Raw genomic sequence first — 11,959 nt, 5'->3', positions numbered from 1 at the left:
CGATACGAGCATGGTACTGGGGTATCAATGTATGTGTCGTTATTGCGATGGTGCATTATGGAACTGCGAGAAGTAATCAGCAAGGCTCCCGCATGGATGCAATACAAGGTACACGTACAATATCTCTGAGTTGTGCCTGGGCATCGTTGAACTGCTTCTCCAGGTACTTCCCCTGGAAGCCTACTGTCACGTTACATCTCCAAGCATTGCTACCAGCACTCACCTTTTTCTGCAAGTTGTTGATGTCATCCGTCAACTCCTTCTCTTCTCCCTTCAGCTCCTTCTCCATTTGCGGACGAGGTGTCATCAAGAACCTGTGTCCCGGATACATCGCGCTCAGCGAAAGCGCACAAGATCAGTTATGGCTGCTACTCACATCTTCCCTACACCCTTGTAAAGGTTTACATCGCCTCCCAGGGACGTGACTTCCTCAATGGTAAGCTGGAGGATACGTCTTTCCCGCTCCTTGGCTGCGAGCTGCTGCCGCGAAATATTCAAGGCTCGCTGGGACTGTACAGCAGTCTGCTGTATCTGTACTAGAATCTGTTCGAGTGTAAGTAAAGCTCATTTATGATGGGTAGCTAGCGCTGCTCACCTTGCGGAGGGTGTCGTCGGAGAGGCTCGCCATGGCAGAGTGAGAGGAACGAGATGGCCGGACGCGCTTGCACGCGATCGACGACGCGTCCAGTGGCTGAGGATTTCGCATAAGCGCGCGCTGACTGCTTTCTCTCCTCAACTTCAGCGTCCCTGTCTCTCCTCGCGTCTCCTCTGCGGCTGTCTGTGTTGCTCTGTGTAAGAGAACGGCTCGCTAACTAACGCTTTATCATTGCTCTCCGGAACTGTGCTTGCGTCGGCTCTGTAACTCCTAGTCTGTGCTCTAGCCATGGCGTCTTTCGAAGATTATGATGAGTTCGGGAACTACATCGGCGCAGACCTCGATTCGGACAACGAGGAGGAGGTCCCGCAGAATGAATTCAATCAACAGCAGCAACGACAGCCGCTCGAAGGCTTTGACGAGGATGAGCCCATGCAAGCCCCGGAGGAACCTGGGACAGCTTTAATGGAAGTTGACGGTGAGCACATTGTTGCTGTCCGTCCTTGTCCGTCCTAATGAGATCGTGCTTTGCTATTCAGCGGTTGTGCATAACGCGGTCGTCCTACATGAGGACAAACAGTATTATCCAACAGCGCAGGAAGTGTACGGCCAAGACGTAGAGACACTCGTCCAGGAGGAAGATGCGCAACCGCTGACCGAGCCTATCATCGCTCCTGTCAAAGTGCGCAAATGGACCGTGGAGGAGAAGGGGATGCCCGAGACTCGTTTTGATAAGGCGTGAGTTAGCGAACCTCGCAGTGTTTGCTTATGTCTCATAGGATGGGACTATAGCTTCATGCTGAACATGACTGCATTCCCCGAGTTCATTCGCAACATCGCGGTCGTCGGTCACCTGCATCATGGAAAGACCGCTCTCATGGACATGCTCGCCTTTGAGACACACAAGATGGTTTGGGACTCCGACCACCAGGTAATGTGAGATCGGTTTATACGCATGCTGCATGACTTACCGGTGGCCAGACTCGCTACACGGATACGCACATCCTTTCACGAGAACGCGGAATCTCCATCAAGTCCTCGCCTATGTCCCTCATCCTGCAGAATAGCTATGGGAAGTCGCACCTCATACACCTCATCGACACACCGGGGCACGTCAACTTCGTTGACGAGGTAGCTTCCGCGGTGCGCCTTGTGGATGGTGTCATCTTGGTCGTAGACGTCGTCGAAGGGGTGAGTGATAGTAATACTGATGCTGTCTAGTGGCTAAGTATGGTTATGATTCAGGTCATGGTCAACACCGAGCACATCATCCGCCATTGCCTGCAGGAAGGCGTCAAAATGACCTTGGTCGTCAATAAAATCGACAGGCTCATTCTCGAGCTACGTATCAAGCCTGCAGATGCATTCTACAAGATCAAGCATACCATTGAGGAGGTCAATTTGTTCATCAGGTTCGCCACAAGTGCATCTATCATAATCTTAGTTGACTGAACGTACCTCGGATAGTGGTATCAACCCGGACCCGGAATTGCGTCTAAGCCCTGAGAATGGCAATGTCGCCTTCGCTAGCACAGACATGCACTGGTGCTTCACTCTTCACTCCTTCGCCCAGATGTACGCTGACACCTATGGTAAGTCCCTCCTCTTCATCGTTCAGCTGATGATTGAAATGTCTGCCCAGGTCCTATGGACGTGTCCGCGTTTGCCGATCGCCTCTGGGGCAACATCTACTTCAATGCCGAGACGCGCAAGTTCTCGCGCAAGCCCGCCGACCCCGAGGCAAACCGCACCTTCGTGCACTTCATCCTTGAGCCACTCTACAAGCTCTACACGCAGGTGCTCAGCGAGGAGACGGACGGCCTGAAGGAGACGCTGGACGGCCTGCGCATCCAGCTCGCGCCGGTGATGTACAAGATGGATGTGCGCCCGCTGTTGAAGGCGGTCCTGGACCAGTTCTTTGGGCCGTCGGTGGGCTTGATCGACATGATTACGGAGCACATACCGAGTCCTGTAGAGGCTACTGCTGCCAAGGTACGCATCGCAATGGACTTTACAAGACATGATCTGTTGCTAACAGCAATTAGGTGGAGAGTACCTACACAGGCCCAATGTCGGACGAATTGGTGGCCCGGATGAAGGCTTGCGATCCCGAAGCACCCGTCATGGTCCAGATCACAAAACTGTACCATACCACAGACGCACAATCCTTCCGCGCGTTTGGTCGTGTCATCAGCGGGACGCTTCGCAAAGGCATGGACATCAAGGTGCTCGGTGAGGGCTACTCACCGGAGGACGAGGAAGACATGGTCAAGGCTGTCGTCGATGACATCTGGATCAGCGAAGCGCGGTCAGTGCTCCTCTCATAGCCTCATTACAATGACATTGACAGTGCCTAGGTACTTCGTCCCTGCGGAGGAAGTCCCCGCTGGCAACCTGGTCCTGCTCGGCGGCGTCGACGCGTCGATCACCAAGACCGCCACGCTCGCCTCCGTCGACATCGAGGAGGAGCTGTACATCTTCCGGCCGATCAAGCACATGACGCAGTCCGTGCTCCGGATCGCCATCGAGCCCATAGCGCCCTCGGAGCTGCCGAAGATGCTGTCGGGCCTGCGGAGCATCAACAAGTCGTACCCGCTCGTGTCGACGAAGGTCGAGGAGAGCGGGGAGCATGTGCTGATCGGCACGGGCGAGCTCTACCTCGACTGCGTGATGCACGATCTGCGGAGGCTGTTCTCGGAGATCGAGATCAAGGTGTCGGACCCGGTGACGAAGTTCTGCGAGACGGTCCTCGAGACGAGCGCGTTGAAGTGCTATGCGGACACGCCGAACAAGAAGTGGGCTCCAGCACGGTTGTATATCAGTATATGCGTTGACCTTGCTTCATAGGAACCGTATCACGATGATCGCGGAACCGCTTGAGCGGGGCATCGCAGAGGACGTCGAGACGGGGCGCGTGAATATGCGGATGACGGCGAAGGAGCGCGGCAAGTTCTTTGAGGAGAAGTACCAGTGGGACTTGCTCGCCTCTCGGTCAATATGGGCGTTCGGTCCTGATGACAGCGGGCCGAACATTCTGCTGGACGATACGCTGCCGTCGCAGGTGGACAAGAAGCTGCTGGGCACGGTCAAGGAGCACATCAAGCAGGGCTTCCAGTGGGGTGCTCGGGAGGGCCCGCTTTGTGATGAGCGTGAGTGCGATTCTCAAGATAGGTGGTGGAGGAGGCTGATGAGGGTGCTGCAGCGATGCGGAATGTCAAGTTCCGGATTTTGGACGCGAGTCTTGCGCAGGAGCCAATATTCCGCGGCGGAGGACAGATTGTCCCAACAGCGCGCCGAGTTTGCTACTCTTCGTTCTTGATGGTGAGACTGAGTATTAGCACAATACGAGCAGTACTAATCGAGCACCGACGCAGGCAACGCCGCGTCTTATGGAGCCTGTGTACTTCGTCGAGGTGCAGGCACCAGCAGACTGCATCTCTGCTGTATACACAGTCCTCGCACGGAGACGAGGGCACGTCACACAGGACATCCCGAAGGCCGGGTCGCCGCTGTACACCGTCAAGGCCCTTATCCCTGTCATCGATGCAAACGGCTTCGAGGCAGACCTGAGGACAGCGACGCAAGGCCAGGCGTTCTGTCTGCAAGTGTTCGACCACTGGTCAATCGTTCCTGGTAAGCGATCTGTGCTCCCGCGCTCCCACGAGAAGTGGACATTGAACGCATGATCCGACAGGTGATCCCACCGACACGAGCATCAAGCTGCGGCCACTGGAACCCGCGTCGGGGCAAGCACTCGCGAGGGACCTGGTGCTGAAGACGCGGCGGCGAAAAGGTCTAGGCGACCAGATCGCGGTCTCAAAATATCTCGATGATGAGTTTATTGTGGGTGCTCATTTCCTTGAGTGGCATGGACATGGACTGACGCTCTGCACAGCTTGCGTTGTCGGCGTCGGGGCATGCAGACCTGTTGAGTTAGTTAGTGCGGCTGTGTGTACTGTAGAATGCTATACATTGCTTGTCTTGCGAGCGGGGGCGCCGGGCGGTGCTGAGGCGGGCCACGTGTGCGCGTGGAACGCAGTCGAATGTCGACGTGGCACCTGCGTGGCAGTATGTGCGGGCCATTTAGAGCAGACGCGCATCGTCGCACACCCAAGCTGTCCTCATACTTAACCCTCGCTCCTTACCTCCAGCACATATTGTTTCCCTCGTCTTCGGTCCTTCGTATACAATGCGAAGAGTAGCGCTTTCTACCCTCCTCGCCATCGCCGCGACCGGTGTCGCCGCGCAGGACGACGCTCCCAAGCCCGTCTTCACGGTACGCGCTGGCGGCCATAACGCGTGTACAGGGCCTCGTACTCACATTCTCTCCCACCCAGCCCACCGCGATCAAGGCACCCTTCCTCGAGCAATTCACAGACGACTGGGCGTCCCGGTGGACGCCATCGGAGGCGACCAAGAAGACCCCCGTCGGCGGCGAGACCTTCAGCTACGTCGGCAAGTGGGAGGTTGAGGAGCCCATCGTCTCCGTCATTGAGGGCGACAAGGGCCTCGTCGCGAAGACGAAGGCCGCCCACCACGCCATCTCCGCCCCCTTCACCGACGCTATCGGCTTCGCCGACAAGCCGCTTGTCGTCCAATACGAGGTCAAGTACCAGAAGGGCGGCAACTGCGGTGGTGGCTACATCAAGCTCCTCGAGGATGGTTTCCAGACAGAAGGGAAAGAGTTTTCTGACAAGACACCATGGACAATTATGTTCGGCCCCGACTTGACATGTCCGGGTACGAAGGTGGGGAAGCTTCGTATGGTACCTTACGGGTAGAGCTGAACTCGCCTGCGTCTAGCTTCACTTCATCTTCCGTCACAAGAATCCCATTACCGGCGAGTACGAGGAGAAGCACCTTGCGGCTCCTCCCAAGCCTACTATTGAGAAGTTGACCAACCTGTACACGCTCATTGTCAAGTACGTATACCGCTTTCTCTGTCACTCCTAGTGTCTAACGTCATGCACAGCCCCGATAACACGTTCGACGTTCTGTTCAACGGTGAGAGCAAGGCGAACGGCAGCCTCCTCGAGGACTTCCAGCCCGCGGTCAACCCTCTCAAGGAGATTGACGACCCTGAGGACAAGAAGCCTGAGGATTGGGTTGACGCCAAGCGTATCGCTGACCCGGATGCTGTCAAGCCCGACGACTGGGATGAGGACGCACCGTACGAGATCACCGACGAGGAGGCTGTGAAGCCCGAGGGCTGGCTCGACGACGAACCCGAGACGATCCCGGACCCCGACTCTGAGAAGCCCGAGGAGTGGGACGACGAGGAGGACGGCGAGTGGATCGCGCCCGTGGTCCGCAACCCCAAGTGTGACGAGGCTCCTGGTTGCGGCGAGTGGAAGCGGTAGGTTGTTGTGGCTGTCGTTTCGCACCCGTACTGAGCGTCCTGCTTTGTAGCCCCATGAAGGCCAACCCCGCTTACAGGGGCAAGTGGTACGCGCCCATGATTGACAACCCTGCATACATTGGCGAGTGGGCTCCCCGTAAGATCCCCAACCCCGACTACTTCGAGGACCTTGAGCCTGTCAAGAGCCTCAACAAGATCGTGAGCAGGGTGGCGTTCAGGGACCCTGTATGCATGTCTGACAAAACGTTTTTAGGGTGGTATTGGTATCGAGCTCTGGACCATGACGGAAGACATCCTCTTCAACAACATCTACATCGGCCACTCCATCGACGACGCGAACGCGTTGAAGGCCCAGACCTTCGATGTCAAGAAGCCTCTCGAGGTCGAGCAGTCCAAGCCCAAGACGAACACCAAGGTCGTCGACGACGAGGAGGAAGTCTCCTTCGCTGAGGATCCGGTCGAGTTCATCCGCAGCAAGGCCTTCAAGTTCATCGACCTCGCGAAGCTCGACCCCGTCCTGGCGTTCAAGACCCAGCCCGAGGTTGGTGCTGTCATGGCTCTCTCGGTCATCACGTTCTTCGGTATGCTCGGTGCTATGTTCGGCCTCGTTGGCGCTGGCCAGCAGCCCGTCACGAAGGTATGTCCATGCTGCTTGCTATCTCAGCCTTTGACTCACGCTTCCTTGCAGTCGTCAAAGAAGACCGACGCGCCCTCACCCGATGACAAGAAGAAGGAGTCCGCACCTGTCGCGCCTGCCGGCGGCGACAAGAAGGAGGAGTCCACAGTGAAGAAGCGGAAGTAAAAAGGAACGCACATGCCATCGTCATAGCAGTACACCATGTTCCGCCTGTGTCGTGTTTTGCTTTCTTGCTTGGACCGCTGAGACTAGTAATATATTGGGCTTGCGAGGGAAATGATATGAAGTATGCTAGAATGTACAGGCGCGTATATACGGGCTACATGTGAGGTGAGGAATCCGTGACGGCAAGGTGCAACGCTACATGGACTGAGATGTCTGTGTTGGGTGAGTAGACTAGAAATACAGGCTTGCGGCGAATACAACTGAGACGATGCATCAGTCGTATCATGAGTGGGCGTAGTTAAGGAGAGGTGCTCACTGTCTCGTTTGATCTTGATCTGCGACTCCTCCATCTTTTTGAACAGGTCCGCGTCGCCGATGACGCGGGCAGCGTCCCTCACTTCACGGCATGTCTCGTCGAGACGAGTAATGACACGAACGATCGTTCCCTCCGGTACGTCCGTCAACTCTGTAATCTGCTCGAAGGGCTAACGACGAGGAAATGAGGATGACCGTGCAGTCCAACTCCAATGCAAGAGCAGCACTCACCATGCCCTTCGCCCACTCATACACGACCTCCATCAGCCCGAACTTGAGCTGCCGGAACTCCTCGCCGGGGACCTTGTGGCGGTCCTGGATCGCGCCGACGCGTTCCGCGATGGCGATGATGGCATCGCGGCCCTGCTCGAGCTTTGGTGGGATGACCGGCTCAACATCCGTCTTCTCCTGGAAGACGAAGCATGAGAGCATGGCAACGACCTCCTCGGGCTCGAACGGCGCAAGTGTGTTCTCGAGGATGAGCTCGGTGAGCACGAGTTCGTTTGCGGAGTTGATCTGTGTTTCGTAGCGCATTGTGAGGAGGCGAGTGGGCGATGTTGGAATGTGGTACGTACCTCGCATGCGACTCTACCCTTGAGCAGGACTGTAGAATTCTCGTCGATAAATTTGAGCTCTTTGAGAACTTCGATGCGTTGTTCGTAGTCCGGGATCAGCTCCAAGTTCTGGTCGGACAACGCGCGGCGCAGGTCGGCGATGTTGGCACGTAGCACCTTCTCGGCGTGAATTTGCAGGTACTAACGTGAATGACGGGCGAGTTATCAACTGACAGACGGCTGTCGCATACACGAGCGCGCTCACATGGTCATCAAAGTCGGGGCATGACGTGCATTGTGCAGCGACCAAACGTTTCGCGCGCTCGTTCCTTGCGCGCAGTGTCTCCTGGAACTCGAGAGACCGCATGCGACTCCAGTCCACCTCGGGAATGGAGTCTGACTGCAGCCACTGTTCTAGGACACCGGACAACGCTCGAATGGCCTCTTGCATATACGCTATCCGTCCCAACATGATGTAGTCTAGCTCAACCTGTAATGCTGGGTGAGTACACGATGACGCTGAGACTTACAAACTCACCTTGATCGTGTTTCCGGTGACCATCGCAATGCTGGTCACAGGCACCTCTCGGAATTCATAGGTGGCGTCGTCGACCAGGAGCTGCGCCGCTCCGGGCGGCCATTGTGGCACAAGACTCTGTTCGTCCGCATCTACGGTTTCGAGAAGCGTGGTCAGCAAGCGCGAGACTGCCACTGATAATCCCGCTTACCACGAGTGCGTCTCTTCGTATCTAGGTCCACCATTGCCAGCACAAAGAACATCCTGACGTTGTCTACGGTTCTACCGCCCTTCAGGATGACCGCCACCTTCCATTGGAAGTGCTGCCGGGATATTAGTTAGGGTAGAGAACATTCAGCGGGAGATAACGTACCCCGTCTCGCAGAACCACTAATCTTCCTGTTGTAAACAGCTTTGATCCTTGTACGTTTTGGACCGCCATAGATACGAGGTCACGGTTGAGTTCTACGATGTCGAACGAGGCATCATAGTACCGCTCAATATCCGGCGAACATACGTCGCAAGACAGTTTATGGAGCGTTGACAGAGCTTTCTCGTGCTGCCGCCGACAGTTGTGTGAGCCTCGAGTGGGTCGATGAACGTGCGAGCCAGCTCACCTCTATGACCTTATTTTGTTGATCGGGGAGAAGCTTCTGAGTGCGGTTCTCGGAGAAACTACGCTTGATCATCTCCTCTACACGCAGAGCCTCTACGCGCAACAGGTTGAGAATCATATTGTAGGTCAGTCGGAATTGCGACTGCAGTTTGGTCGGTGTTCCCAAAATCATAGTGTTCAGTACCCCTTGCTGTACATTCAGATAGTATTTTGAGCGTTGACATCAGGGAGTAAACAACTGGTCGCAATTACCTCCGGAAGTTCGTCGCCGACGACGATAATTACCGTGCCAGTGGGATCCAGACCACGACGGCCAGCCCGGCCTGCCATCTGGGTATATTCACCCGGGAGGATCTCTCTGAAGCTACGGCCGTCGTGTTTCCGGATGCCAGAGAAGACCACGCATTTAGCCGGCATGTTCACTCCCTAGAACGATGTGTATGAATGGGTTTAGGTAATAGGGTGAATGTCGCTTACCATGGCAAAAGTCTCCGTAGCGAAGAGAATTTTGACTAAGCCCCTCGCGAAGAGGATCTCCACGACCTAAAAGAGCTGCTCCAGACTGCGAAGAGAGTAACAAAGGACGCCGCACGTACTTCCTTGACTATAGGTAGTAATCCACCGTGGTGCACACCAATACCGCGAGAGAGCAACTCGCGCATCCTACGAATTTGTGGGAGTTTTTTGTCACTGCCTACACGAGGAAGTGAGCTATGTTCAGCAACACAACGCAAGAACAATCGCCACCTTTCAGTCGTGAGAACGCCTTCTCAAGTGCAACATGGATCTCGCTCTTCTCCACCGCCGTGCACAGGTCCGCGTTCGTGAGCGTGCTCGCGTTCTCTTCGCACCGCTTTTTCGACAGCGTGAAGACGACGACGGGCAACAGCGATTTCTTGCGCAGATGGCCGAGAAGGTGGACGTAGAGGTTCTTGTCCGGTTGATGGAACGTCCGGGACGAACCTCCGCGGGAAACCGGAGCAGCAGCTCGCCCAGTACCGCCTCGCTGCCCCCCGCGCCCGCCTGCAGCACCGCGCTGGCCCCGTTGTGGGGCCGCTGCACGGGCGCCGAGTCTCTGGACGGGTGGCAGACCAGCCGCTTCGCGTTCTTTGTCCTGTTTGCGCCGCAAAGCTTCGCCTGCATCCTTGTATCTGTACCATACATTCACCCATCAAGTTCAATCGGTTAATTTGTTACAGATGTGATACGTACCCCTGGGACTGGAACCGACGCTCAGCGTCCACGATTTTGTACATGTCGCGTCCGGCATACAGATAATGTTCGAGGGGTACGGGCCGTTTGGCGGTCGAAATCACGTAGATGTCTTTCTTCTTAGTTCGCCTGACACGGAGGGAAGTTAGTTTTTCTGACGTCAAAGGAGAGAGCTGACTTACCCAACCCAGTCTGCGAATTCCCTCGCGTTCGGAACGGTCGCCGACAACAAGATGATGTTAACGTGATCCGGAAGCATGATGATGACTTCTTCCCAGACAACGCCCCTCTGGCCACACACATCTTCAGCATCCCCTCCATTTCAAGACACACGGAAGCGGAAGAACCCACCTCTGCGTCGTTCACGTAGTGCACCTCGTCGAATATCACAAACTCGACGTCACGGATCAGGTCTGCGCCCTTGTACAGCATGCTCCGCAGAATCTCCGTCGTCATGATGAGACAGTTCGCCTCCGGGTTAATCTGCACGTCGCCCGTGAGGATGCCCACGGATGATGACGAGAACGTCTGCTTGAAATCGCGGTATTTTTGGTTCGAGAGCGCCTTAATGGGCGACGTGTAGATAGCTCTGGCTCACCTCGCGTCAATGGGACTCGGAATGGAAGAAACGACACAGGAGCAGGCGCACCGGGTCATATGTTTTGCGGCGAGCGCGATGGCGTACTCGGCCACGACCGTCTTTCCCGCCGATGTATGCGCGGCGACAAAGACGGAGTCGCCCATTTCGAGGTGGTATACAGCCTCCTTCTGGAACGTATCGAGCTCGAACGGATACTGAGACAGCCGGCGTCATCTGTAGGCCTCATGTCCTCTGAGAACAATGCCACCAACCTTGTGTGCCATCTCAGGGACCAGCTCGTGGAAATTTGTCATGGGCTTGTTGATGTCGATTTCGTGAGCCCATTCCCGTTTCTGAATATTGGTCCGACGGGCTGGTTTCCGCACAGGCTTAATGGCGTTGAGGTGAGATCGCTGTACAGCAGGTTCAAGTCCAAATCCAGCAGAGGCCTGTGCAGACACCTACTGTTGTTGGCAGTAGATCATCTATGTCGGATGGTGCGCCTGATACTCCACCGTTTACTTGGGCATCCCCATTGGCATGAGGTACCGCGTCTCCGTTCTGTAAGCAACCACGCTGTCAGCGGAGGGAAGCATGACCGTCCGCAGGGGCCTACTTCTTGATCGAGGGCTCTCCGAGCTCCGTCCTGAGTAAACTCCAAGTCCTCCAACGCATCCTCGTCGGCTTCGTCGCCCGGCAACCGCAAGCCCCGACTTAATCCGGGGGCCACCTTCCTAAGGCCCTTCGCCCCTTCGTGTAGGTCGTCAATCGCAGCTGTATCGGTCTTGATGTCGTCGAGGCCCCCCGGCCAGAAGGGAACGAAGCCCGTCTTTCCCCGCACGAAGCTGCTGCTGGGACCGGGCGCGCGGTCGAGAGAGGTCGAGGTGAGCCCGGTGCTCACGCGTGGGTTGGCAACCTAAGCAACGAAGTGAGACGCGAGATACTCGGTACTGTTTAGGCGAACACTCACCTCTGTGTACCCGGTCACCCGTCCGTGCAAGCCTGTGCGGACAAACGCGAGGGTAGTTGGTGGTGGCGATGGCTCCATGGACAGCAACGAAGGGATTGACAGTTCATGTTCCCAATGTCTGCAATATTACACTGTCTGATATGTATTATGTGACGCGGTATAAGTGCTAAGCCTTACATCTGATATGTTGGGAGCCAGTGCTCTGGTAGCTTGTCCTTGGGCAGAAGGAGCTTCTCCTCGATTTCCCTGTGCACCTGTTCTGAGTCGGGGATGCCCGCGAGACCCAGCTCGCCCAGAATTTCCTCAGCATTGGCTGGATCTGGGTGCAATATGTGTTGCAGGACGTGCTGCTGCTCCTCTGCGTCCATGATCGTACAAGTAGAGCAGGCTCTCAGATCCAGATCGTTAGACGCCCGCACTAGTGGAGGCTACGGGCACG

At 56.0% G+C, this 11,959-nt stretch overlaps 3 protein-coding genes across 3 annotated transcripts; 1 reads left to right on the top strand and 2 right to left on the bottom strand.

The window, feature by feature from the left end:
* Positions 1-39: 39 nt before the first annotated feature.
* Positions 40-628, bottom strand: C8Q71DRAFT_857632 (Prefoldin; the record flags this gene model as incomplete). Its single annotated transcript, XM_047927426.1, has 5 exons — positions 40-63; positions 119-172; positions 224-314; positions 377-543; positions 596-628. 5 exons carry the CDS (start codon positions 626-628, stop codon positions 40-42), a joined length of 369 nt encoding a protein of 122 aa, XP_047779496.1.
* A 90-nt stretch (positions 629-718) lies between these two features.
* C8Q71DRAFT_907326 (Calreticulin family-domain-containing protein) lies at positions 719-6,908 on the top strand. The gene is made up of 21 exons (XM_047928949.1): positions 719-1,073; positions 1,135-1,333; positions 1,388-1,526; positions 1,577-1,786; positions 1,841-2,007; positions 2,063-2,187; positions 2,238-2,587; positions 2,641-2,903; positions 2,953-3,390; positions 3,443-3,744; positions 3,798-3,916; positions 3,970-4,228; positions 4,290-4,438; positions 4,491-4,527; positions 4,747-4,871; positions 4,933-5,343; positions 5,399-5,517; positions 5,568-5,951; positions 6,005-6,152; positions 6,208-6,591; positions 6,643-6,908. Exons 1-21 carry the CDS (start codon positions 884-886, stop codon positions 6,754-6,756), a joined length of 4,632 nt encoding a protein of 1,543 aa, XP_047779495.1. The 5' UTR covers positions 719-883; the 3' UTR covers positions 6,757-6,908.
* C8Q71DRAFT_757739 (antiviral helicase) lies at positions 6,909-11,921 on the bottom strand. The gene is made up of 22 exons (XM_047923701.1): positions 11,698-11,921; positions 11,521-11,638; positions 11,167-11,466; positions 11,016-11,111; positions 10,823-10,963; positions 10,620-10,765; positions 10,322-10,559; positions 10,153-10,259; positions 9,971-10,099; positions 9,506-9,909; positions 9,355-9,452; positions 9,236-9,301; positions 9,011-9,184; positions 8,760-8,948; positions 8,516-8,701; positions 8,354-8,465; positions 8,164-8,294; positions 7,891-8,115; positions 7,647-7,826; positions 7,303-7,587; positions 7,073-7,241; positions 6,909-7,016 (listed from the first exon to the last, which is right to left on the bottom strand). Exons 1-22 carry the CDS (start codon positions 11,886-11,888, stop codon positions 6,988-6,990), a joined length of 3,714 nt encoding a protein of 1,237 aa, XP_047779494.1. The 5' UTR covers positions 11,889-11,921; the 3' UTR covers positions 6,909-6,987.
* Positions 11,922-11,959: the final 38 nt, after the last annotated feature.

The sequence above is a fragment of the Rhodofomes roseus genome (assembly GCF_022264815.1).
Source record: "Rhodofomes roseus strain CIRM-BRFM 1785 chromosome Unknown C8Q71scaffold_9, whole genome shotgun sequence".
NCBI classification, from domain to species: domain Eukaryota; kingdom Fungi; phylum Basidiomycota; class Agaricomycetes; order Polyporales; family Fomitopsidaceae; genus Rhodofomes; species Rhodofomes roseus.
This window is presented reverse-complemented; position numbering and strand designations above follow the sequence as displayed.